The sequence below is a fragment of the Amblyomma mixtum genome, chromosome 7 (assembly GCF_055824585.1).
Source record: "Amblyomma mixtum isolate Tamu chromosome 7, ASM5582458v1, whole genome shotgun sequence".
Taxonomy (NCBI): Eukaryota; Metazoa; Arthropoda; class Arachnida; order Ixodida; family Ixodidae; genus Amblyomma; species Amblyomma mixtum.
The window spans coordinates 17,570,267-17,597,033 of NC_143018.1; the positions used below are offsets into that span (position 1 = coordinate 17,570,267).

At 48.6% G+C, this 26,767-nt stretch overlaps 1 protein-coding gene and 1 long non-coding RNA gene across 2 annotated transcripts; one reads left to right on the forward strand and one right to left on the reverse strand.

The window, feature by feature from the left end:
* Window positions 1-16,613: 16,613 nt before the first annotated feature.
* Window positions 16,614-21,107, forward strand: LOC149335121 (uncharacterized). Its single transcript, XR_016284004.1, has 2 exons — window positions 16,614-17,507; window positions 20,558-21,107. It is a non-coding gene; the product is annotated as an uncharacterized LOC149335121 (long non-coding RNA).
* A 3,658-nt stretch (window positions 21,108-24,765) lies between these two features.
* LOC149335122 (uncharacterized) lies at window positions 24,766-26,153 on the reverse strand. Its single transcript, XM_089553743.1, has 4 exons — window positions 25,827-26,153; window positions 25,554-25,761; window positions 25,144-25,387; window positions 24,766-25,057 (listed from the first exon to the last, which is right to left on the reverse strand). Exons 1-4 carry the CDS (start codon window positions 26,052-26,054, stop codon window positions 24,847-24,849), a joined length of 891 nt encoding a protein of 296 aa, XP_089409869.1. The 5' UTR covers window positions 26,055-26,153; the 3' UTR covers window positions 24,766-24,846.
* Between the last annotated feature and the right edge of the window lie 614 nt (window positions 26,154-26,767).

Here is a 26,767-nt window from a genome sequence, read left to right on the forward strand (position 1 = left end):
CTTTAGAACCACCCTCTAGCGTCTATGCCGCTGAGCTTGTAGCCTTTCATTCTGCTGTTGTTTATGCTATTCACAACCCTCCCTCTGCGCCTGTTCATTTTTACACTGATTCTCTATCTCTGCTTTCTGCGCTGTCTTTAGTTACTTCTTACAATCCGACTATTATTGCAATTAAGAAAGATCTCTATCGTTTGTCTTCTTTAGCCCCATTTCTTTTATTTCATATCCGGGGTCATTCTGGAATTTTTGGAAACGAGTTAGCCGACCAAGCTGCTGGTAGTGCCGGCCAGTTTGGAAGTTTACATATTTTTACCCTTTCACGCCGTTGCGTTCGTTCCCGTTTGCATCATTCTTCGCTTCTTTTATGGAGCATTTTTTGGCGCGAGAATAATGGTGGCACTAAACTATTCAATTGGATCCCTGATACACTTAACATTCCCCTTATTCGTCTACCCAGGAATCCTCTAATAACGTTACTTACTGGGCATGGTAGATTTCCGTTCTATTTTAAAAGATTTGGCCTGTCTCCGTCTTCAACTTGTTCCTGTGGATTGTTATGTGAAAATATCCGTCATTACTTCCGGGACTGTTCCGTTACTGCTTCTTTAGTTTCTCGTTTAAAATATCTTTGCTCATGGGACATCACACCATCTGTTTACCCCTCCGTTCTCCTAAACCCTGCTGCTTGTGCTCTTCTCCTTCAAATGGTTCACCTCATAAGTAGTACAATTCCAAATTATTCACGCTGATTTCTCTCTTTCCTCTAATCTCACTTCCCCAAGCTTTGCACAGCGGAGCGCCCCGTGCTCCTTTATTGAGCATAGGTGGCTTTGTCGTGGCGTGACTGTGACTGTGACTGCGTCCTTGACTGTGTGACTGCGTCTCTGTTTTGACTGCGTGACTGTGACTGTGTCCTTAACTGAGTGACTGTGACTTCGGTTTTGTTTCTTTTGTCTTGATTATGTTTCTATTTTTCTGATTTTTATTTTGTTGCCGGCGCTCAGTGCTTTCTTTGACTGTTACGGTGACAATGACTTTGCAGTGACTTGGGTTTCCTCTTTTTTTATTACTATTATTTATTTCGCGGACTGCACGCTGTGCTTTGGCTATCTGCCTGCGTTTAACTTATTATGACGAGACTTTTGTTTTCTTTTCTTATGAGTTTTATTTTAATGCTCTGTTTTTCGCTTATTTTTTTTTCTTTGGAACATTTTTTTTTTCATTTATTTTGAATTGGCGTTAAGCCTGGCAAAGCATTGCTGGTCAAAAATTGTTTCTCACTGAGCTGTTTGGAAGTGTGCCCAGCAGCTGGAGTTTTCCACATGGTGGCAAGGTCTTCGCAATATATAAACGCTGACGTCGGTCATATGTCCGCAAATCCGAATTGACTTATCATCTGTTTCGACACCACATGCCGACGACGGCGCGGGTTTTTCTTAGACAGGAGATCTTTAAAACTGTCGTTTAAAGGGCTGAACTCCGTTTTTTACGCCATCGCGTTAAAATCGAACTTGTTCACACCAATTAAAATTCAAGTTCTTTGCTACTCTGCTGCAGTGGTTTAAATTTCCCACTGCTTTTTGAGACTTTCTCCATGTTGGTCAGGCAGCATTTCCTTTCTCCCGTTCCGGGTGACTTGCTAAGTCCTCGTCCTATGGCGCTCAGAGTGCCTTTATGGGCGCATTTTTTTGGCTCCAAGTGGCCGTGTGCTCTTGCGTTTCTACTGACTGGCCGGACGTATGCAAGTTGACGAAGACGACGATATGCAAAGCACAGCGCGGGATATCGGGGTGAAAAGCTGCGGCGATGGCCGAATGGCCTTTTTTCGGGTGCATGTTTTCTTCTTTGTAATGATGCATAGGTCATTATTATACATGCATTACCACACCGTATTCTCCTACAACCTCTAAATAATTTATAATCGAATTTCTTTCTCGTGCTGTTTCGGCTTGAACAGGCGATCGATTGATTGTGACGTCAAAAAGTGATTTTTGGTCACGTGAGGCATGAAAGAAACTGCAATATAATCTCTGATTCTACACTCATTTTCATTACGGCTCTTGAGGAAGCCTGGTTTCAGCACTGTAAGGAATTAAATAACGAAGCAATGATTATATCGACCTTCATCCTTGCCTTGCATGACATAAAACCACTCTCCGACCTCGCAGCCATCGTTCGGCTGTTGAAACCGAAACAGCAAGACAGAAAAATTTGGTTATAAATTAATCAGCGGTCGTAGGGCAGTATACCACATGCGGATTCGGGTATAGTAGCGTCTTCCGTATGACTGTAGAGAAGAAAACATGCCACCAAAATTAGGTGTCTATACTCGTTTAACCAGTGGAAAATGAAGCTGATATGTTCGCACTGTGCGGATTCGAATCCCGCTGTAGACTCTAAGTAGAGACCGGATTTTAGGGAAATGCCTATTTTATGCAACGCTTCGTAGGTGCACCATTTTTACATATGAGCACGAATTAGGTGTTGACAATATGTTTAATATTGTTTTTATAGTGCCTATAAATGCCTATTTCGGGTGTCAGTGCCTGTAAATGCCTATTTCCTACGTCGGTGCCTAAAAATGCCCTTTTTTACAGAAAAGGGGCCTGAAATACGCTGTGGTTTTGCTTTCAGATTCTGTTTGCTTTCGAATCCATTTCGGCTTTGAATAGAACACACACGTGGCAACATTAGATGACCTCGTCAGTTGGCTGTGGTGAACACTGCACCTACGCCGGCTGTGTACACAATACCAACCACGTCCGCCGAAAATATCGAATCCACGTTTTTCCTATTTTCTGCCATGTTATCGTGGCAGCTTGTTGATGACTTTGGCTGTTAAAGTGGTAGTTGACCAGATAGCACCACATTTCGGAAAGTATACGGAGTAAGTTACAGGTTCGTCCAAATAATTCCAGTTGATTCCATTTGAAACCAACTGTCAAATGTTCCATAAACCTGCTGAACAGTTTCACTGATTAAAATTTCCACCTGAGTAATCTGCCTTATTTTCATTCCTTGTGCCCCAGATAGTGCTTATCTGCTACTGCTTCCATAGCTTTAACAGTGATTTCTAGATGGATGATGTTTATTTTACCATGGATCCTCGTGGATGTACGTAGGCTCGTGCAGAACTATGATTCTTTTCGGCATATTCCGCATCAAGCAGCACTGTGTGTAACATTTTCTAGCATCTCGTATTTATGGTTTCCAGACCCTTCTAATGGCAAGCACCGTTTGATAGTCGCGTGGCTCCAGACACGTGAAGCCACAAACTATAAAACACTGTTTGTACAAATGACAACATATTTATTAATGTTGAAACATCGTGTATGCCTTCAATAATAAGTTCAATTCCTGTGTGAGCGAAGACTGAAATCATTTGTCAGAGGCTTTGAATTGCCAATGTTTCTATCAATTTCTAAATACATGGCCTCTTGTTAAGGTGTTCATTGTTTCTACTTTTCTACGCGACAAGCGAATTGTTTGTTTCGAGGTATACCAAAGTGTTTTAAAAGGGTTGGTAACCGTCCCTTTTGCTCTGCTGAAGCATGTGTATTGTATGAAAAGTTGCGCGACAGCCTTAAAAAAAACGGCTTCTAACGTTCGCACCTTGCTTAAGGTTCCAAATTATTCCTACTGCGTTTTTGTTTTATTTTACGGCAGATATTGCGCGCTGAAGTTCGGAACTATCTGCACTTTTGATAAAGTTTACAGTGCCTATTTTTCTCCGTTAGGTGCCTAAAATGCAATTTTAGCCGCCTATTTATGGCGCCTAAAACGTGCTTTTTAGTGCCTAAAACTCCGGCCTCTAACTCTAAGCATGGTGAGTTTTCCAATGCCACTACCAGCTTATGAGGCTTCACATGGACTACGGGGGACGGAGTTTACGCAAATGGGCGTTATAATTCCAAGGCAAGAAAACGATTTTTCTGACGCAAACGCGCTTTGACGGATACGCTCTTCGATCCGGCACCGAAATTTTCAAGATATTTTCAAGAATCGAAACCCATAACCCATGAGGACGGGTAGTTCCGGAATGCTCGACAAGAATTTCGACGTCAATTTGGCGTCATGTTCGCCATCACGTTCGCCGTGGTTCCCAGGTGATGTTCACCTGAACCTGCCAAGAATGAGATCTAAAAATCTAGCAGCCGCTTCGCTCAGCTAGGGCAGGATACACGTAGCGAAAGCAGTTTCGTCTACTGACGTTTCGGTAGTGACACGTCGTCGTTGTCGTTCAGCAGCTTGGCGGCGTCTCTTCGCGAGACATTCCTCTCGTTCTTCGGGCGTCTCGGCCGCCAGCTTAGCCTTTCGCGCCTCGTTTTCACGCTGTCGGCCGGCCTTGTACCATGCGGCCTTGTACACTCAATTTTACGCAGCCTGTAACGCTGCCGTGACGAGCACGGCGCTCTCCTTCTTCCATGGTGCGCGTCTTGAGGAGCCAGCGCATCGCATCCTTCTTATATCCGAGCTGCGCGGCGCAACTCTGCGCATGCGCACTGCGGCGCAGCGGCAGCGGCGCCATCGTTGCCATGGTGCTGGGTGCATTGGTAACGACGCATGGGCAGTAGTGGCGTTTGGCAACCACCGCGAACTGCGCTCCTGCTAGACTAGTGTAGCTTTCGCTACAAAAGTGTTTCGTGCCTAAAAGCAGCTTCGAATCACAAGACTTCATATAACTTTTTTTTCTCGAATGCGTGCATTTAATTTGAAGATTTGATGAGACGGAAAGTTTAGGAACAAATCAGAGTTCATTAGCAGCGCGCACTAAAGCAAATGGCGACGACCTCGGCTGTGGCACGAAAGATACACTGCGCTGCAACCACAGGAAAATGAAGAGGGCGATGCTGGCCAGGCAGCTCCCGCTTCTTAATTTTTGTGTGCAGCAACGGTGGCTGAGGCAGGTAGTTACCTCTAGCACGAATACTTTCAGTAGCGGCCGGCTTCACATAGTACCACGACCCGTTTAAGAAAGCTATTTACCTGTGTTGGAATGGGCAAGCGTTTCCCGGAAGAAAAATTATCCTGTCCATTCATATTATTCACTAAACGCTCAACACGGTGCGCTCTCCATTTCTGCAGCGCAGTCTACCTACTGAGTTTTTATTCCATCAAAACGTCCATACGAACAGTGCAGATATGGCACAAATTGAATTCCACATGCAGCTCTTATCCCGAACTCTTGTTAGCTTACTAAGATTTTTTATGTCTACCGAGAAAAGCTTAGTAAGTTCGGATTCGGACGCTAGGTAGTTGACCTTCCGAAAAATATCATCTTTATTATGAGGCCATTCATGAATTTCAAGGTTTTACGCCAGCAATACTCTCCGAGGCTATAACGCGTTAGCGTTGAGACTCCCTTTCTCCAGAAAGTTCAGCCTCGGTGTTGAGCGATGAAGCAGGTATCCCACATGTAACCTAAGTCACGTGACTTAATAATAATGTTTATTCTGTCACCATGCAGTACATGATGGAAGGGTGCCCATGGTAAAACTTGTCTTCCGGCAGCTTGACTACGCCACGGGCATTCGGACTTAACAGTTGGGGGCATACAGTGGTGGCTAACAACATGAGATAATACAATGCGTACAATAGACAATTATACGCCGCTTAGGCACAATTATAAAACAACATATAAAACAAAACAAACACCAAAAAAAGCAATACTTATTGTTACACAGTTCGCAGTGAAATAAAACAAAAATAAACCTAGAGCCAATGTCACGGGACATCATGACAACCTGGCCGCCGTGGCAGGTGGCAGTAAATTTATTGTTTGGTTGCGAGAGGCTGCTCGGGGAGAGCAATCTGGACATCAGTGGGAAACTTCCATATACACAATTGTTCAGCAAATGCAGACGCCAGCGCCACTTCCATCCATATGCCGCCGCGGTGGCTCAGTGGCTATGGTGCTCGGCTGCTGGCCCGAATGACGCGGGTTCGATCCCGACTGCGGCGGCTGAATTTATTTGGAGGAGAAATTCGAGGCCCGTGTACTGTGCGATGTCAGTGCACGTTAAAGAACCCCAGGTGGTCGAAATTTCCGGAGCCCTCCACTACGGCGTCTCTTATAGCCTTAGTCGCTTTGGGACGTTAAAACCCCATAAACAAACCAAACCAACTTCCATCCATATCGTCTGCAGGGACGCTAACTTAGCATCGTGCCGTCGTCATGAATGCGGTTTCAATCAGAAAAAGCTTCATCCCCGAGCGGGATTCAAACCACTACCAGCGAAGAAGAGCAGCTTCGTATCACGATTCCTCAGGCAATTCGGCTACAGCCACAGTCTTATAACGCAGGACATGTGTGCGCAGAAATCCTTCAATGTTAAACGTCAGTTCACCTTCAGTCGCCACGTGCGCTGCAGGAGGTGAAACCGAAACTAGCCCGAGCTTCTCACCTCTGGCCAGGGTCTTACAAGCCCCACCGATTGCTGTGTGTGAAACAGCCGCCTGTCGCAGCAGTGGCGCATCCCCGCGATCTATCAACGTAAAGTACAGAATTACCATGTTCGCTACGTGATACGCAGAGGACCCCAAAAGGCTGAAGGCATCCAATAACGTTATCGCGTCATGCTATTAAGGCGGTGCTCTTAAGTGTGCCCTAATGTTTTACCTACCGTCTTATCTTCAACACTTTCACAATGGTGCGGTCTGCTTTACCTTCTCAACCCTCTCTTTGAATACTGCAGTCCCAGTTGACTCTTGGTTTTATCTTTAATAAATAAATATCACATTGGTCGAGCAGGTGTTGAACAGGCTATTCTACCTTGACGACCATGTCCATGAAAGATAGAATAACTATCTCGATAATTTCTGCTATCCCGACACGCTTGCTCCTACTTCTGACAGAACACTTTTAAGCTCGGCTTCTTTTTCTTGTGCAAACTCGGAAACTTTTTTCGCCTCTCGTAGCAACAAAACATGAGATGTTTGGCGCTTCCAACTTTTGAAGCGAAAAGCTTCACTACGAGGTTCGGAGCCGAGCTTCGCGCAAGCCGTAAGCCACGACCGAGTGACGTCACGCGCAGCGTTCGACGCAGCCGTGCACTACTGCGCATGTGCGCCGCCTTCTCACCGCCTCTACTACTGCGCGCGCTCTTCTCCTCCCTGCCGTTTGACCTTTCGTTGCAGCCCCGTGTTGCCCGCGTCGCAGCCGGCAACCCTCCTCTCCGCATTCCTGCGGGCAGTTTTAACCAACGTTTTTAGATTCCTAAAAACGTTGGTTTTAACCGCGCCGATTTCCGTCTCCTCCCCCGCCTCCATATAGGCAGTGTGTGGACGGCCGTCAAACCAAGCACAACTGAAGCTTTTCGCTTGTGTATCCAGGCTTAACCAGAGCTAAGCCACTGCCTAATTTTTTCCTCTTCCCATCTAAAGCGTTAAAAAGTGACTGGCAATTCCGGGGCTAAGATAAGATCAATGATCGCATTCGCAGCTTCTGAAAAACAGTATTCTTTAGAAGCACCTCGTTACAAAGTAAAAACACCTCGGCATATTACATAGAAGAAATGTATTCACAAACACAGCAACTTAGGAAGAAAAGCGGTTAGAAATATGCAGCAACAGCAAGCACAAGAACGATGATGTGCACAGAGTTTTAAAGAAAAAAGCTGACTCGGAAATCGTGTCAACCTGCAAGACTTGGACGCCGGGATTACACGCGCTGCCGCTCGTATCACCACCACCGTTGAGCTAATGTCACACATGTACACGTTCTTACATACCGCACACTCAAAAAGCGGAGTGTCATGTGTTGCCACTTTTAACACTGCGCGCTAACAGCGTGGCTGATTTCCATCCTTAGGACAGCATATGCAGAGCGTCCTGACACGGCGCGGCTACCGGGCGAGGACAAAACAACTTCAAGCCAGTCTTCTCGATGCATGCAAAGGCCCACTGTTGTTGCGCCCCTGGTGGGCGCACTGCTACACGCCGAAAGAAACGCCGTAGGGTAGTACGGTATAAGCTCTAACCGCCTGTATGCCTGCAGCAGCTCGCGACGCTTACGGACACTGAAGTTGGCCAACACACCGCCACATGCGGCTCTGTCCAAGGCGCTCCATCACGATAACGTGCAACACGAACCCGGCGATTAAGATTGTCTTCATTTGATGGCGTTGATCTCTTTTATAATCAGTTCTGGTAATTCACCCATATCCAGACCTGCATCGATGACAGCAAGCATACACAAGTTCTGCAGCGTCGGTGCTAAGTGCAACACGTGCAGATCCGTCAGCTCCTCTTCCGCCTCAGAGATGTCCTCGAGATCGTCTTCCTCCTCAAGGCTGGGTGGAGGCCCGAAGCCACCGAAGACCAACACCCTCTCCCCAAGCACACAGCAGCCGGGCGAGTGCCTAGCACACGGGCCTGATCCACTGGGCGTTACTTTAGTCCAGCACGACTTTTCAATGTCATACTTGTGCATATCTCCAAAGTAGGTGTTCAGCATTTCGTTGTAGCCACCGAAGATATACAGCTGTCTCTCGTACACGAAGGCACCGTGACACTCGCGCCCCTCCGGGGCGAAGCCTTGCACTTGTGGGCGCACCCACGTCGCAGTGGTCGTTTCCAGATAATATAAGCAATTGTCATAAGGATTGTCGAGTCGTGAGAATTCTAGGTTGCCACCCCAAATGTACAAGCGGGTTCCGATGGCGGTCGCCGTGTGGTAGTAGCGCCCGAGGGGGGCCTCTCCGCTGGTCGGGACCCGATGCCACTCTAGGGTCTCGAGGTCCAGAAAACGTACAAGGTTCGATGAATCTGTGTGGAATCCACCAAAAATGTACATCCGGTGACCAAGCACGCACGCCGAGAGGTTACCATCCGCTATAGGTACTTCGCCTCTTACCTCCGGACGGCCCCATGTCAAGGTTTGGGTATCGAAGCGGTAGAGGCCGGTAACCTCTGGGCTGATGTGCTGTACGCCCCACAGGTAGGCGCAGTGGCCGTAGGCTACAACGCTGCGGCCCACGATGGTAATCGGCTCATCTTCGGGTAGTGACCGAGTCTGTATTCTATCCCACCGGTACGAGACGGGGTCGAAGGTATACACGACGACGAAGAAGCCTGAGATTTCATCACTGTCCGGGTAGCAGGTGTCGACAGAGTCGAACGAGTAAACCTTCCCTTCGATGGTGAGCGACGTTTCGTAAAGGAGTTCTGGAATACGGTTGAGCCGCGCCGTCCACATCGTTCGATGGCAACCAGTTCTTGCGAAAAGGATATCGGGCCGCTTTGTTGGTTGGTTGGTTGGTTGGTTGGTTGGTTGGTTAGCCTCAAGTAGAATGGCACATACCCACTACGGGGGAGTGTTCAAGACACAGGAGGTGAAGGCCGCTTTGTTCCTTTCTAGCCAACGGCCATGCGCTGAAATCTTCTACTTCTTCTCCACAGTAAATCAAACCTGGTGGTGGGCGTTATTCGCTTTTTTTCGTCCTTTGTTTCACAGAGCGAGCTGCTGGTGCGCCGCCTGTCGGAATCACGGCGTGGTCGGTTATGTTCATAGCTGCACGCAAAGAAGAGAGGAGGAAGACGCGATGGAAGGCTGTCGTCCGAAATGGCACGAGGCGGGGGGATGCGCGCTGCAGAGTGGGCGGCGCATGGGCGTGCGAGCGCGAGACTTTTCGTCTTTTCCCTCTAGCTTTCTACAGAAAGGTAAACCAGCGCAAAACACTGGACGAAGGAAGAAAACGACACACAACGCGCTGAGTAGCAACTGAAGTTCAATCCGCCAGAAGCGAAATATAATTGTTTAGAATGTCGTACCACCTTGCCCATGCTTCCGCCTTTACCTTTGTTGAGGGCCCTGTTCGGTCACACACCAGAAGTAATTGGCCGTTAGTCTAATAAACACTTTGTCTTATTGCTTCGCATGCCACAGATATTACGGGCCATGTAGACGCTGAAGGCCTGCAGGAGGACGGAAATTTTCGGCCGGAGGGGGCCGCCATGATCGCTTGATGGTCCAGGCGATCAAAGGCCTTGGTGAGATCCAAGGCTAAAACAGCTTTTGTGTGAACATAGGTGAACGTATGTACACCTATATTCAAACATTCCTTACTAACCGCACGGCCGAAATTCACTTCGGTCCCCACATCTCCCCCCCATACACCCTTAGTGGGGTCGGAACCCCCCAGGGGTCCGTCCTCTCCCCTTTCCTCTTCAATGTCACTCTCATTCCCCTTGCCCACAAGCTACAAACCATCCCTCACCTTCGGCATACACTCTATGCCGATGATATCACGCTATGGACCACCCATGGCAGTGATGGAGACATAGAGAACACCCTACAGTCCGCGGCTATCCTCACCCAAACGCATGCGCGGAGTATCGGACTCTCCTGCTCACCGGAGAAGTCGGAGCTCCTCATAATCCGCCCCACAACACGAAACTGTCCCACAGCCCCCATCACCGTGACACTGGAAAACCGGCCCATCCCGGAGGTAAACACTCTCCGGGTACTTGGCCTCCACATCCAGAACAACGGGAAAAACACACTCACCATACAGAAACTCAAGCAGACAACTGTGTCGATATCACACCTAATCCGCCGCGTTTCTGCACACCACCGGGGCATGAAGGAGCAAGACCTATGTCGTCTAATTCATGCCTTCGTCCTCAGCCGCTTTATCTTCACGCTCCCCTACCTGAAACTCCAGGCTAGGGAAATCTCCACCCTGGATGCCATGATTCGAACAGCATTTAAGACAGCATTACACCTACCCCAAAATACCTCAACCGAAAAACTCTTTCAACTAGGCCTGCACAATACGATAGGGGAGCTTATTGAGGCCCACCGACAGACACAATACATACGTCTCGCGAGAACCACCACCGGCAGACACATCTTACACACCCTCGGTATACGCCTACCAGTTACCGATCCCACACAGCTCCAGGTACCCCGCCTCATTCACCGCGATTTATTTATTAAACCTCCCCCCAAAAACATGCATCCCACCTACCACGAACCCCGCCGCAGAGCTCGCGCACGGGCACTCCACAAATACTATGGCACGGAACCGTATGCCGTTTGGGTGGATGCCGCATGCACGGGCGAGGACGCGGTTGTCGCCATCACGAACCCCTCCCTCCAACCCATTGCCACACTTCACATAACCCCTACTGCCACTTCGGAGGAGGCCGAAGAGGCCGCCATTGCCCTGGCCATCACCCGCACGGAGGCGCGATATATACTGTCAGATTCCAAAACTGCCATACTAAATTTTGCTCGCGGGAGAGTTCACGTCCCTGCATTTCGCATACTGGACTCCCTCGCCGCGCACCCGCCCCGCCATGTGGAGCTCATATGGGTGCCTGCCCACTCCGGGAATCCCGGAAACGAGGCCGCCAACGCTTTAGCCCGAGCTTCTCTCAACCGGGAACCGGCGGCCTCCGACCTGGGGTTCTCGCGGGAGCGCATGCACTCATTCAGTGAAATGACGCAGGCCTACAAAGCCGAGCGTCGGCTCTACCCCCCACCTCATCCTTCCCTCGACAATTACCATCAGACACTTTGGAGGCGGCTCCAAACACGCACTTTGCCCTCCCCTTATATACGCTCGCGATATCACCCAGTCCACACGAACCCTTCCTGTACCCTCTGCCACCACCCCAAAGCCACCCTCGACCATATTCTTTTCCTCTGCCCGGCGGATCCTCCCCCGCGGGACCTGGAGCACCTTACCTCATGGGAGGCTTGGGAGACCCTACTGCGCTCCGAGGACCCGGCCAAGCAAGCCATCGCCACCGGCCGGGCTGCCAGCGTCATGAGCCTCCGGGACATGAACGTTTGAGTGCAGTGGGGCCGTGCGGGGGCCCAAGGACCGACGTGTCCAAAACTCCCTTGTTATAAATAAAGTTTTCATCATCATCATCATCATCGGCCGGAGGCAGAGAGTCCCCGAAGATCTTGCTCGACGTGCGTAACAGGCCAGAAGAAAATACGAACATCGAAGCTAGGCTTTGAGTGTAAATGATGAGTGTATATTGAGTGTCTATCCTGGTGATTTCGTATTTACCAATAGATTGATCGCTTAGCGGAGCCTATCCGATGTCTCCTCAAGAAGTCAGGCGAGCGCACAGCTCGAACCTCGAAGTCTACTTGTCCTCTGCTCTCCGCGTTTGCAGAAACACAAGGAGCAGACGTGTCCGGGCAGATGACACGCCGTCTGCAAAAACTCCGCCTTTGGAAAAAGGCATCAACGAATGCCGTCCACGAGAAAAGGAAACTGTTGTATTGTGGTTCATGTGTTTTCTGTACTTGTTTCGGTTTTGTGGATTGTCTTGGATTCTGTCTTATGATGTCATTTCATATATATATATATATATATAGGCTGTCTGCGTTCAATAATATCTGTATCTGTGGCATTCGGTCGCAGAATTCGGGCTGCGGCCGTGTATTTGTTTTTTCAGCCAGCGTCCGTCCCGGCGGACGCGGTTGTTGCGACGCGCGTCTTTACTCTCTCTTTTACTCTGTCCTCTTATCTTTGAACTCTCTTCTATCTGCACGTAGCAGCGGTGGTGGCTCGGCTTGAGCCAGTGGGCAGGCCCGTGCACTTTCCTTTTCATCCTTTTCTCTGTCGCAACCAACCAACCAATAAAAATTCAGGGGGCACTTTGGCTCTCTAAAGTGCTGCAAGGCGAAAGCGTTTCCTGGCCACTGTTTTTATTGACTTTTTATTTTTCATATTTTGTTATTTATTTTTTCCTCCTTTTCTTAATTTTATTGTTTTTTTTATTTTATTTCCACATCTTATTTTTATTTTGGTTTTATTTTTGATTATTTTCCTTTTTTTATTTTTCTATTTTCCTTTTCTTTACTTTACTCCTTTTATTTTATTTATGAAGCCCATGCATTCACTAGATGCGCCTTTATTCATGCTGGAACCTTGAGCCTTTTAAGCACTGACGCCGAAAGGCGGACGAATCTGCCGACGCGTCTGTCGACATTGGCTGCCGACGCGTCTGTCGACAGTTCTGCCGATGCGTTTGTCGACACTCCTGCCGACGCGTCTGCTAACGACAGTATGAGGCATTAAAGTCTTTCGCCTTAATATCTGTCCTCGCCGTGTATGCAGACGCGTCTTGGAGAGGAGGAGACACCAAAATCGCTGTGGCGGCGGTGGTCGATTCGTCTTTACGCGAAATGACCAGCGCGTCTCTCCGAGGCTGCACAGCTGCAGAGTCCGAGGAAGTAGCCGTTGCTCTAGCGGTGGCGGAGGGCTATAGAACCGGGCGGTCGCTAACAATACTCACCGACTCTCAAACAGCCTGCCGAAATTACATGAATGGCAGGATAGGTCGTCACGCGCTCCGTATACTCCTCGCAGCGAGCGACAGAATTAAAAACCAGGAAGAACAAAGCGACAAGATCCCACACAAAATTGTGTGGGTACCGGGGCACACGGGGGTGGCAGGGAACCAAGAGGCCGACAGGATAGCTCGAGGATACATTACTTTCCGAGCATCCGATGAGCCCGCGGAACTCGCGCCAGCACCCAGGGATTACTCGGCCATACTACAAAACTACAGAGGCAGAAGATTGCGGTATCCCCCACCGCACAAATCTCTCAGCAGAGAGGAAGCTGTCACTTGGAGACAATTACAAACAGGCTCTTTCCCAAACCTACATATACTAAACAAAATGCACCCTACCATATACGCGGACAAATGTCCCTGGTGCGACGGAAAACCTACTCTCTATCACATCACATGGGCCTGCCAAAAGATAGACGTGGTCCCCAAAATACAAAACCCGAGTGCGGAGCAGTGGGAGACTCTGCTGTCCAGCGACCGCTGTGAAGACCAAGAAGGTCTGGTACAGCGAGCTCAACGGGCGGCAGTGGCCAGCGGAGCCCTGGACTGAGGGCAACCGACCACTGATTAGAGGCGGACGACTTCGACAGAGAAGACTCCTGGGGGTAAAATCAAGGAGAAAACGTCTCTGAAGATGCTCCCAAACCGCAGGAAAAAGGACTAGAGTAAAATAAAGTTTTTCCTTCCTTCCTTCCTTCGCTTCGGCTAGCGCGGCTTCGGCCGCTTATCTGTTTTTTGAGCAGCGTCCGCTCCGGCGGACGCAGTTGTTGCTGCGACGCGCGTCTTTCCTTTCCTTTTTCTCTTTCCTCTGATCTTTTAACTCTCCTCTATCTGCACGTGGCCGCGGTGGTGGCTTGGCTCGAACCAATAGGCAGGCCCGTGCAATTTCGTTTTAAGGCGAAAGCCTTTAATGTCTCATCGTTGTAAGCAGCAGTTGTCGACAGAGAATGTCACGCTTTTCAGTTGGTCGAAACGGTCGTGACGTCACAGTGCGCCAATTTCAAACGGGGCCAATTGTACTTTGGCTAGTAACCATGCAACCAATTGAAGGGACCATATAGTAATGCTCCAAGTAAGTGGGACTGAGCTTAGTTAATTGCTTAATTACCGAATTAACTTAATTAACTTCTCTAGTCAGGCCATATAAATAAATAAAACCGAGTAAGAAATTGGTCGATCTCGGGAATCGAACCCCGGTCTTCGGAGTGCGAGACGAGCATGCTATACACTCCGCCATGCCAGCTTATGGTTTGGAATGAACAAAGGCACGTCTATCGCGGGTTGCGTAAATCAGAGAAAATCGAAAAAAAATTCTCTCGGCTTAACCGCTCGTTTGTTTGGGCTCAAATTTCGCAAAGAGGTTGCATTTGGTGGTCAGTTTTGTTTTATACTACATTTAGGTGGGGTACTTGCCTGATTCAGTCAGAATTTTTTGGAAATCCCCATCGTATGTGGCGACGACGATCCAAAACTGAAAAACATCGCAGCAATGGTACCCGTAGCGCCATCTCGCACCCACCGGAGAAACCCAGCTGTGCTAAGTGGAGAGCTCGTTTCTCCGATGGCTGCGAGATGGCGCCACGCGTACCATTGCTGCGAAGTCTTTCGATTTTGGTTCTCCGTCGCCACAGACGATGGGGATTTCCAAATAATTCTGCCCGAATCAGGCAAGTACCCCACCTAAATGTAGTATAAAACAAAACTGACCACTAAATGCAACATCTGTGTGAAATTTGAGCCCGAACAAACGCGCGGTTAAGCCGAGAGAATTTTTCTTCGATTTTCTCTGATTTGCGCAACAGTCGGTAGTGAATACGGTGTCTTCGCTCACTGCCATCCTCCTCCCTTCCCTTCCGGCGAGGTTTAGGTGTCCACCGAGATATGAGAGAGAAATACATTTCCTTTCCTCAAAAACCAATTTACCGACGAGCGAGGCGTAGAACCGAATGGGCGATGGCATTCTATGGACTCCCTGGCAGCGTTGCAAGACGCTCTCGCGTTCCACTCTTAGAGGCGAAGCTTAACATCTTAACCACACATCAGTGACCACACTTTAGGTCAAAAAAGAGTACCCCCCCCCCCTGAATTTTGACGGGTGTCCACCGAGATATGTGAGACAGTTACTGCGTAATTTTCTTTCCTCAAATACAATTTTCATTTTCTTCATTACGGGCCATCTTCGTCTTTCTTCTTTCACTCCCACTTCCTCCGTTCCTCTGCGGTGCGCTTCAGGTGTCCACCGAGATGACAGAGATTTACTGCGCCATTTCCTTTCCTCAAAAACCGTTGCGTTGAAACGGCAAGGCATCGCGCCGGACGGGTGGTGGAGTTCCGTGGAGTCCCTGGCAGCGCTACAACACGCTGTCGCGTTCCACTCCTAAAGGCGAAGCTTCAGCGTCATTAATTAGCAGTTAATCAGTATCCAGGCATTCATCAGCAATTAACCATTAATTAGTGATTTGTCATCACTTAGTAATTAGTACTCAATTACATGTGACGCCACCAGTGCCACAGAAGCACTGAAAGTGGTGCGGAAAACGCTTTCGCCTCTATGCACTTTAGACAGTCAAAGTGCCCCTGAATTTTTCATCGTTCTCTCAGTCACAACAACACAACAACAAAAATGGCTGAGGCTTAGCTTAGGTTAAGCCTAGTCAGATGCGAAGCGACCAAGGAGGCGTCCTCCTAGGTCGCGACGCCTCGCGCGACGGCGCTAGCTGGGGCCCCGTTTCTCCTTTGTCGTTACGTCACGCATCACGTGGTCCTCCTTGGTCGCGACGCCCCGCGCGACGGCGCGAGCTGGGCCCCCGTTTCTCATCTGCTGTGACGTCACGCACCACGTGGTCATTCTTGGTCACGACGCCTCGCGCGACGGCGCGAGTTGGGCCCCCGTTTTTTTTTCTGCTGTGACGTCACGCATCACGTGGTATGACATGGAGGTCACGAAAGGTCAATGGTAACGACACCGCCGCGCTCGAGGAGCTGGGTTGGGCTATTTTAGTATGCTTCGCATAATAAAGCGTCTTGGTCTTTCTTGGTCACGGGACAGCAGCACGGACTCGGCTCTCGTTACGGCCAACACCACACTGGCGATCGAGGATGGGATAGGCCTACAGGAATAGAGGATGCCATCCCAGTATATTACAGTAATCAGATGACATAGGTCATGTTACGAAGTAATCGTCGTGCGATTATCTGCTATGTAAGCTGCTCGAAGAAGCCCCGTCGACAGAAGGTCATATTTCGAAGGTATTGCAAATTTTCTTCCCGTTTTCTTACACTGTGTCGACTAGCGTGGTCGTCGCCAGCGAGGTCGTCGCCTGATGAGCCACAGCCTGCTGGAATGCTGTTCTGGGGCGAATTCACCGTGAAAAGTCTGTGAGTCAACACATATTTTCATTCTGTGAAGAATTTCAAGAAGGCAAGCAAGAAACTTTCATGTTGGCCGTAGCACATGAGCTACCCTACGTCAGGCTTTGTGCGTATTCTCAGAAGTTCGTTCATCCTCGGAAGTTTTCAAGCGTAGTATTTGAACAAAGAGCGTTCGTTCGCTGAGTCGCAAATGTGACCGTTCGTCTTCGTGACTCAAGTATGTTGCGTCAAGCTTAATCAAGCCTCGTCGTCGAGGGAAACAAAGAAAAATGTGGTCCGGTTACAAGAGAGGAAATATTCATGCATTGACTGCCGCGTTCTCCGTCTTCTACGCTAGGTAGCGTCTTCAAGGTCAAAATGGCTTTATCGTCTTTCACTGGCGTCCGCGCACCGGACCCATTTCTTCAGCATCCGGGTCGTCCACCAGTTCCATTTAATCAATGGATGCAAACTTTTGAACTCAACCTCACTGTATCAGGTGGGTCGACAGCGACCGCCGAGCTCAAAAAACCCTTCTCCTATATAGTCTGGGAAATGAAGGAGAATTTATTTCGCTCGCGCTGCATGTCAAAGTGAGACGCTACCTCACTCATCGACAGACGCTCGCGTTCAGAGTGAGACGATAGCGCACTCGACAGACGCTCGCGCGCATCTCAAAGTGAGACGCTAGCTCACTCGCCGACAGACGCTCGCGTTGAAAGCGACGCAAGACGTCTACAAGTCAACTGTTGCCTTACTGCGACAAGAATTCAGTACCCCTTCCAATTAAGTGATGGAACGGAAAAGATTTCAAAACAGGCAGCAATTACCGGGTGAGTCCATCACAGAGTACATAGCTGCCCTGCGTGATTTGCTTCAGCTGTGTGATTATGCTGCTCCTGAAAAAATGCTGAGGGACCGATTTGTGACAGGAGTTTCTTCGCAAAGGGTTAGAGAGCGACTTTTGCTGGGAGAATCCCGAGTTACGTTCTCCGCAGCGTCTAGCATTGCGTTGCAGTACGAACAGGTGACTAGCGACGCGAAAGAGTTCTTGGCCCCTGTTCAGCCCATAAGGAAAGCAACATCGAATTACCCACCGTCCTCACAAAGGCCGGCACCCAGGCAATTTTGTCCTCGTTTTTCATCACAAGCGTCGAGCTTTTCTCAGCAACCACCTGCGTCGCAGGCTGCAGAATATCAACATAGACGGTACAGTCCGCGCTACCCGCGTTCGAGTTATCTTCCGCAAAATAATACAACATCGTCGATGTCGCAACAGCCTATGAGGCAACCTAATACCAGGCATTTTCAACCGCAAAATCAGCGTTCCAGGCAGTCGCCTTGTTTTTGTTGCGGATCAAGTCGTCACAGTGCCGCAGCGTGTAATTGCCCAGCTCAAGGCAAGACTTGCTTCTGCGGAAAAATTGGTCACTTCGCTTCCATGTGTAGGCAGCGCTCAGCTGTACGGGAAATACAGCAAAAACAGGAAGAAACAAGCCAGCAAGAACAATTTCCTGTAGAAACGATCCAAGTGACAGAACAAGCGAGGATAGGCTTTCCCGCAACGCAGCTCCGTAATCAGCTGATACCGCAGTCGCACAGCCGAACGCTGGACGAATCAAGTCAACCAAGAGTCACAGCTGGATCTTATTCATTCTTGCGTTCAATCATCCCCAAGTAATGGCCAAGTCTCGGAACTCGGATTCAAGTCTCGGAATGTTTGTAACATATTTTAATCACTTGTATTCCAACTTGACTTTCTTAATAACCCTCATTGCTACTTCATACTCCTATGTCGAATTGAATACTAAACTACGTTTTTTTAAAAGTGATCTTTGTACCATTTCCTAATCGTTGCTGTTGTCAAATTGTGTTTGTTACCAGAATTCATAACATATGTAGCCTTTATTAATAGGGAACATGGGCCCTGTCAAGCCGCGCTTTTTCCGGCTTTTTGCCCATATTCCCGACATTGTGTACACATGATGTCAAATGTCTGTCTGTCTGTCTGTCTGTCTGTCTGTCTGTCTGTCTGTCTGTCTGTCTGTCTGTCTGTCTATCTGTCTGTCTGTCTGTCTCTGTCTGTCTCTGTCTGTCTCTGTCCGTCCGTCCGTCTGTCTGTCTGTCTGTCTGTCTGTCTGTCTGTCTGTCTGTCTGTCTGTCTGTCTGTCTGTCTGTCTGTCTGTCTGTCTGTCTGTCTGTCTGTCTGTCTGTCTGTCTGTGCCTGTCTGTCTGTCTGTCTGTCTGTCTGTCTGTCCGTCCGTCCGTCCGTCCGTCCGTCCGTCCGTCCGTCCGTCCGTCCGTCCGTCCGTCCGTCTGTCCGTCCGTCCGTCCGTCCGTCCGTCCGTCCGTCCGTCCGTCCGTCCGTCCGTCCGTCCGTCCGTCCGTCCGTCCGTCTGTCTGTCTGTCTGTCTGTCTGTCTGTCTGTCTGTCTGTCTGTCTGTCTGTCAAAAAACTTGAAAAAACAGCGTCCATGTCTAACGGACTTGAGATCACAGAAACACAGAGTGAACATTATACAGAAGAATCCTTGGCCAGCAATGTTTACGTTATTGATAAGGATCGGAGGTCTGGCATTTATATCCAGTTGCAAGTGGCAGACGTCACTTTGTCTTTCTTAGTTGATTCTGGGTCTGCTGTTTCCATTATTGATAACAGTACTTTCTTTCAAGGTATTTTTCAACCACTCAACTACTTGAAGCACCTCGTCTAACACTTGTGGATTATCCCAAGCGTTCTAATAATGTGCTAGGTTGTTTCACTGCACCAATCAAGTATCATGAGAGAACTGTTCCTATTCTCTTGTATGTTGTCTCTGAGGGTACTACACTAATTGGCTTGGATGCCATTCGTGCTCTGAATTTATTTATTGTGGGAGCAACCTTGCAGTGTTTTCAGACGGTGGCGAATCCAGTTGAGAAAATCCCCTCCACATTAGCGACTGAGTTTCCGAAACTCTTTTCAGACGAAGTGGGACTGGCTAAAGGGTTCCAGCATGAAGTGAAAGTGCGTCCGAATGTGCAACCTGTAGTTGCCAAGCTACGACGGTTACCACTTGCTATCCGTTCCAGAGTCTCTGAAGAACTCGAACGGTTATAGAAGCAAGATATTATTGAAAGAGTAAACGCTTCAGAATGGATTTCATCAATCGTGGTTATCCAGAAACCCAATGGAAAAATACGCTTGTGTATGGACTTGCGTGAAGTCAATAAGGCCGTGGTACCTGATGTGTTCCCACTGCCACATACAGAGGAACTTCTCCATGCACTAATGCTTAATACCTATTTGCCCACTGTTGTGACTACCGAGGCTTCAGATCTAGGACTGGGAGCAGTTTTCCAGCAATTAGGTCTACACGGACTCCAAACAGTAGCTTTCCCGTCTCGGACCTTGTCTCCAACAGAACGAAAGTATTCAGTGCCCCCACTGGCTCCATGCCGCATCGTGTGTGGCCTGCAGCGGTCCCACAACACTGTGCAGCATCCTTTACCCGAGTGTGAGCCCGATCGCCGCAAGTGGATCGATTTTGTGCGACTGTGTCTTGGCCGTGGTGACTTGTTTGACTGGATGCCGTCAGAGCATCCAGCTTCGTGTGCTCGCTGCACTTTGAATTCCCCAAACTCTCTCTGAGTATTAAAAATGTTTTTCACCACCACCACTTTGAATCGGGTTCCCTCACACACCTGTTTCCGGAGAAGTGCCTCAGGCCCGATGCTATTCCTACCTTGTACCCAAATAGGTGACATCCTGGCATGGCTGTGCAGTGACGTTTCTTTTGTTATGTGCGTATGTTGTGATGTGTCTTCAGTGAGTGATGATCCTTCAGTTTGTGGTGATGCTTCAGTGTGTGGTGATGCTTCAGTGTGTGGTGATTTCGATCCAGGGACTTTTCTTCAGACCTGCGGTCTTAAGGTCCTCTTCCGGAGTGCGCCCAGCGGCCAAAGAGGACTGTGCGGAAGCCTTTGTGGCTCCAGAACTTTGTAACAAAGTGTCTTTTTGTTTGTTTGTATGTACATTTCTTGTGTGCATAGAGTGTGTTCTCTTGCTTGTGTCATTTTTTATGTAGCTGTAAATCTTTTTCCCCGGGGAATAAGAAAAATAAGCGTTATTGAATAAGAGAATAAGTGGAATAAGTGAAATAAGTGTGCTTTGTTGTTTGTCACTTTTCAATGTAGTTGTGAATTTTTTTCTAAGGGAGAGAGAGAGTGTGTGTTTCGTTGTTTTTGTGTATATTTTTATATGTATCTGTGAATCCTTTTCCCCCAAGAAAGGGAGTATGTTGTATTGTGATTCATGTGTTTTCTGTACTTGTTTCAGTTCTTGTTTCGGTTTTGCGGATTGTCTTGGATTCTGTCTTGTGACGTCATTTCATGTATATATAGGCTGTCTGCGTTCAATAAAGCGTCTTGGTCTTTCTTGGTCATTGGACAGCAGCACGGACTCGGCTCTCATTACTAAGACGGCAACACCACAGAAACAGCCAGGGAAACTGAGCGCTACTGTTTCAGCTGTTGGTCAAAAACAGCTACAAGCACTAAGCAAGCCGGCAGCGGAGAAACGCGTGAGAAGTCGGTGTCGGTACCGATTGCAGCGGGGTGGAAGCTGGAATGATGTAGTCGCGTTTCCCGCTAAACGTTGGTGTTTTGTTTGTGTATACTACACATGGAAAAATTATTTGTGAAAAGTAATTAATTTACACTACTAATTACTATCCTAAAATCGTGCGAATGCAAGTAATTGCTGTTTCCAAAAAATAACGGAAATACATTAAATACTTGTGATAAATAATTAATTACTTAGATTACTTATGAAGCTTAATGTAACGTAGAATGTCGGAAAGTTGGGCTAGTCAGATTGAACTCTACATCATAGCGCTGAAGAATGAAGACAAGGCAGAAGAGGCCAATACAGGCGCTATCTTTCAACTGAAGGTTTACTTACGCGAAAAAGGAAATATATACGAACAGGAATAAAGGAAAAAGAATCAAAGGCAATCTCATTCAAGACTCGCTCTCTTGTAGTGCGATATGATGTGAAATGTGCGCTGCCTCATCCAGGCGAGCTACAGTGTGGACGCAAAACTGGGTCTGCAAAAAGCTTTGCTAACTTGTAATTTTCCGAACGGATTTCAGCATTTAAACAATCAAATGTGCGTAGCTATGTGTAAATCACGTGCTGGTACAAGCTTTGTTGAGCACAATATTAATATTTATTGACGGCATCTTCTGGGCTTATCAGCATAGCGGACCCAGTCGTAGGAACGAGGCGTAAAATTGCTGTGACGGCGGCCGCGACCATGCAGCTCCAAACGGTGGCGCCTTTTCAAGGCACCTGGTGCGGTACCGTGCCGAAAGCCCGGCATCTATATCCGCGGGGCACCCCACTTGGCTCCGGGGGCGGCCGGACTTCGGTGATTGTTGTAGGACGGGAGGCCGTTCGCGGACAGCCACTGTGCGATGAATATCAGCCGCGACACGACGATGTAGCACGTGGCGGCGATCACCGCCAGGACGGCGAAGATGAGGCACGCCCGCGGCATGCTCACCGCGTCCCGCCGTACAGAAGGGAATACGTCGTCCGGGATGGAAGGCCGCGGCGATCGGCGGGGATCATCTCCGCTGCGCGGCCGGTCTCGTCCAAGCTCCGTTTCGTCCGCGGACTCCTCCAGCACCCAGTCGTTCGCGGCCTCGGGGATGTTCCGGCCTTCCGCCGAAGGACTCCTGTCATTCGCCGTAGGCGATGCCGTTCGCACAGGGGTCCCCATTGATACCAGACGGGACATGTGCGTCTTTCCAGGACCACCGCGGGCTTGTTCTCTCGGCGTACCTGGCGCGGATTGCGCGCGGCATGAGCTGGCGCCATCCTAATTATCATCCACTTTCTGCGTCTAATAAAAGCCGCGTTCGTTCTCTCGCAAACTGTGGAAATTACCAGAACAGGTTTCCTGGTGGGAACTCTTCGTTTTCGCACTATTGCTTACTAAGCCAGTGTACTATAACGCAAATTATAAAAGGAAGAACACCTTTCGGACGGTAGTTGCATAGTGACCTGATATTCGGCGTCGAAGACGACGACGAAGACGAGATGGGTACAGCGAGTAGAAGCCAGAGACGGAAAGTAATTTTATGAACGAAGAGCAGAAACGAGAAACACATCACAGCGCGTCTAGGGTACAAACAAACAAACAAACATAAGAGTAGTGACGGAAGGAAAAAATAAATAAGCGTAAGATGCCTCTGTGGGCTTTTATTAAATGGAATTAGAATTTTACTTGTACTGGAAAGAGAGAAAATTTTATTAAAGTGGACTTTGACTTCGAAGGTAAAACATTTATTTCGAAAGTCTCAGCGCTGGCTATAATCTCCCGCGCGCGGCGGGCCAGCAGAAGTTGGTGGCTGGGCAGGGGGAGGGGCAGCCAGTGGTCCCAGGAGGCTTAGTGGATGAGTGGTTTGGGGATGCTCACCCCACATTCCCAGACCAGGTCGCAGGGAGTCTGGGAGCCTGCGCATAAGCTACAAGTTGGAGTTGTGTCAGCGAAGAGGCTGGCTCGTCGATTCTGTCGGGAAAATGTCTGTCTGTAGCTGCAGAAATAAGACAGCTCCCTTTCTCGAGAGAACGCTGAGAGGAAGGGGGGGGGGGGTCCTCATGGCGCCCAGGTGAGTTGTTCTCGTAAAAGAAATGTGTGATCAAAACCCCTTCCGCGCCATGGACGGAAAGGCGAGGTGCAGTGGGGTCGGACGCTTGTATTTCAAACCAAATTTTTTCGTCGTCTGAGGAATGTTTTCAATAACCTAATTCTACCAAAAGCCTGTTCGGTGTCACCGGTCATTTCACAATCCGTCTGCAAGAGAAAACAATTGTTCAGCGCCCCTCTGATATTAAGCTGAAAATTTCTAAAGGGGACCATGCAGAAAGTTGTCTCCTGCTCATGTCGATCCTCCATTTTACTTCAACCTACCTTCACCTTCGTTGTCATCTCCGCTGCGTTAGAGAAGTCGTCAGATACTACAACTCTGAGAGCTGCGTGATTGTCGTCCTCCCAACCTTTCGACTTACTCAGATTGAGTAGCGATCAATGTCTGCAGGACCATCGTAGTCGAAGCCGATGAATCGCCTTTTGTCTTCCAGTACAGCGACCATTTGAGGCTTTTATCGTTTGCTCGCGAAAGTGAGAATTCATTTGTTAGCTAGCTACAGGAGACCTATATCAGGTGCTCGCTATTCTATCTGTCAGTTTCCCCTTACCCTTGTCCGAGTTCTGTACTTCTGAGTGGCGCAACAGATTAATAATATGATCCGACGGGTCCAATCGCAAGGGTTTCTGAACAAGAATTCGGCATCCACGATCATGAACTGAAAAAAAAAGTCATACTCGAGAAAATTCTACAAACTATCATAGTCCTCTGACCATTGGCAGGCATATTTAAGTTAGTAAAGTTGTATAGGCACCCTGCGCGTCTAACTCCCGCGCGACGCGCGCGCCACTGGCGGCGGCACGCGCGTCCCTGTCAGGAAGGCGGGGGCAGTCTGACAGCTCGCGCTGTGTTGCGCGCGCCGTCGCGAAGCAGTTGTGCGCCTCCTTTCCGAGCACGAGCACAAAATGACTAATAACAACAGCAGGACACATTGCTGTGTAGTAGGATGTAATTAAAATGTAGACGTTCCAATTGTCTGGCTTGAAACAGCAAAAGAAAATTAGAGCTTAGAATTAGAGCCAAAACGATATTTCTGCGCCAAGGGCAAGTTTACTCACATTATCACAATTTTGTTTGCTCACAGCGAACTGCTATTTCCAACCTTTTACTCTGGTATGCGAAAGTTCTTTTATTTCGTAGTGAGTCCTCCGAATCCCCTTTTTTTGGTGTTTTTTTTTTTTTTCCACCATTGGTGGCCGGCGGGTTTTACTTGGAATTTGAGGCCCTCGGCGGAGCTCGTTCGGCTCCGCAGCTGCCATTCCAAGGACTGTGCAACTGCGGGGCCCACCCTTCGCGACGGCCAACACGCGCGCGCGGTTTCTGGTCTAACAATGGTCAAACCCGTGCGGAAGGCGTTTGCTTGACTCTTGCATTACCTCCTAGACAGGTTTTTAACTCATGGCACATTCGACAGACGCCGAGGAATGCTAATGGATCTCTGGGAACCCTTCCCTCTTCTTGCACCTGCGATTTCCGGTCATTGACTTCGCAACTCGTCCGAGCTCACACCTGAGGAAGCCCAAATTTTGCGCAGCAAAGAATCACTTACCTTTGTTCCGGTTATGCGCGGAATCCTAGCACGCTTCCACTGCGCCTTGTCGTCCAGCGTCTTTTTGGACAGTGAAGGCACGTTTTCAGGGGCAACAGCAACATGTTCCTCATAAATCTTTGCCTCCACATCTGAAAGACTGGGTGATAATTTAGTACAGTAATCACATATCCTAATGTCGAAGAATCAGGGTACTTGTCCTAACTGTGTAGAAATTAAACAAACCTTGCAGTGAAGTTCCGCTTTTTTAGCACAAGCTTTCCGCAAGAATCCTGCATGAAGTAGCTGGGGTACTCCTTTTCTGAACAATCCCAGTCAAAAAGTTTTACGTTGCCGGCAGGAGTTTCAGTGCGCACAGGCGCTTCACCACAGCTTTCATCCTCTTCTGCTTGTAAAAGCTCGTTTATTGGACATTTGATATCCCCAAAATATTGGCGCACGTGTTGCAGCGATAACGACCTAGCAGTTGCTGAAAAAATGAAAAAAATATGAGTGGCAGATTACACAGCGGGTACATCATTTCAAGGGATAGTTTTAACAGGGAATTTCATATCGAAAACCGAAGGTGCTGCAAACGAGAATGTTATCAAGTCAGGTTTGCGCCGTTCGCTCAAAAACTGGAGTTTTCTAGTTACCTTCAATGTTATACCGCTTGGCCGTCTTCGAAAGTTTGGGGTAAACCTTCTTACATGTAGGAACACCCCAGGCTTGCGGTTGGCTCGTTTTAGAGAGCGTTTCACACTGCTCCAAATACACGGCAACGGCAGCAGCGTGTTTGCATTTGCCTGCGACGCCTGCCTTGCAACTGCAGCTCGCGGCAACAAGCTGTCTACTTGAAGATAGCTACATAAAAAAAAAATAAAGTAAGATCGCAGCGCTAACAGACATTAGATAGAAATATTTCTTACCGTTAATTTGATGGTTTTCGGTGGCGCAGTGATGCTCGTCTGCGCAATGCACCGGGCTGCAACTTCGCTCCCGTCGCACGACACAACCTCTTTCACGTTGTGTACGTGTCCTGCTTCAAAAAGCTTCGTGCCTTTCTTGATGTTTGCTCCTCTAAAGAATTTTTCCGCATCGTGAATAGCGCGAAATCCCGCCTCTACAATAAGCGGCACGCCGCTGGCAGACGCCATCCCTTCGAAGACGCGAGGCGAGCCTTCCTGACAGGGACGAGGAACTGGCCGCGAGGGGCGCTGAACGCAGCGTCGACGGTGGCGGTGCCTGGCGGGTGCAGGGTGCCTATAACACGAACGCAAGCGTACTTGGGTTTTAAGACAAGACTCCAAAACCAGGTCCCTCAAACTAAAAGTCTTCATTCACACCCTGTAGATTTAGTTTAGATGTTCACAGGATTTTTGATGTCGGCGATGTATTTCGCAACTGAGAGCACAGGCATTCTCCTGGTGGCTAGCAAGGATTTTACTCACCATCATGTTTGCTACCATTATGGATCAACTCTCAAATGCGACGGGGCACTGATTGGATTATCTCCTCTGATAACACCAAGAAATTCATTAAATACGCGAGTGGTGTTCTTCAGTATGTTTCTCGTTTGAAACTTGCCGTTCTCTTGATCAAAATTTTAATATTGACGTATTGGCAACGGTAGGTTTCAAAAGAGAAACACTTTGAAGAACACCACTCACATATTTAATGAATTTCTTGGTGCTATCGGAGGGGCAACGATTAGCTAACGCAATCAGTCTCCCGTCGCATTTGACAGTTGCTTTATAGTAGTAGCAAACATTCGAAAACACAAGAAAAATTGCGTACATGAGATTAACTTTCGGCAGAACCGAAATAGGCGGCGTGCTGAGTCACTTGTCGCAAGTTTTAATACAGTGAA

What these genes read in the sequence shown, in the direction of transcription:
- LOC149335122 (XM_089553743.1), bottom strand. Translation starts at nt 26,054, where the DNA reads ATGGCGTCTGCCAGCGGCGTGCCGCTTATTGTAGAGGCGGGATTTCGC. An exon ending in CAAGCGGTATAACATTGAAG is followed by an intron (nt 25,388 to 25,553) that starts GTAACTAGAAAA and finishes TCATTTTTTCAG; the next exon opens with CAACTGCTAGGTCGTTATCG. An exon ending in AAGCGGAACTTCACTGCAAG is followed by an intron (nt 25,058 to 25,143) that starts GTTTGTTTAATT and finishes ATTATCACCCAG; the next exon opens with TCTTTCAGATGTGGAGGCAA.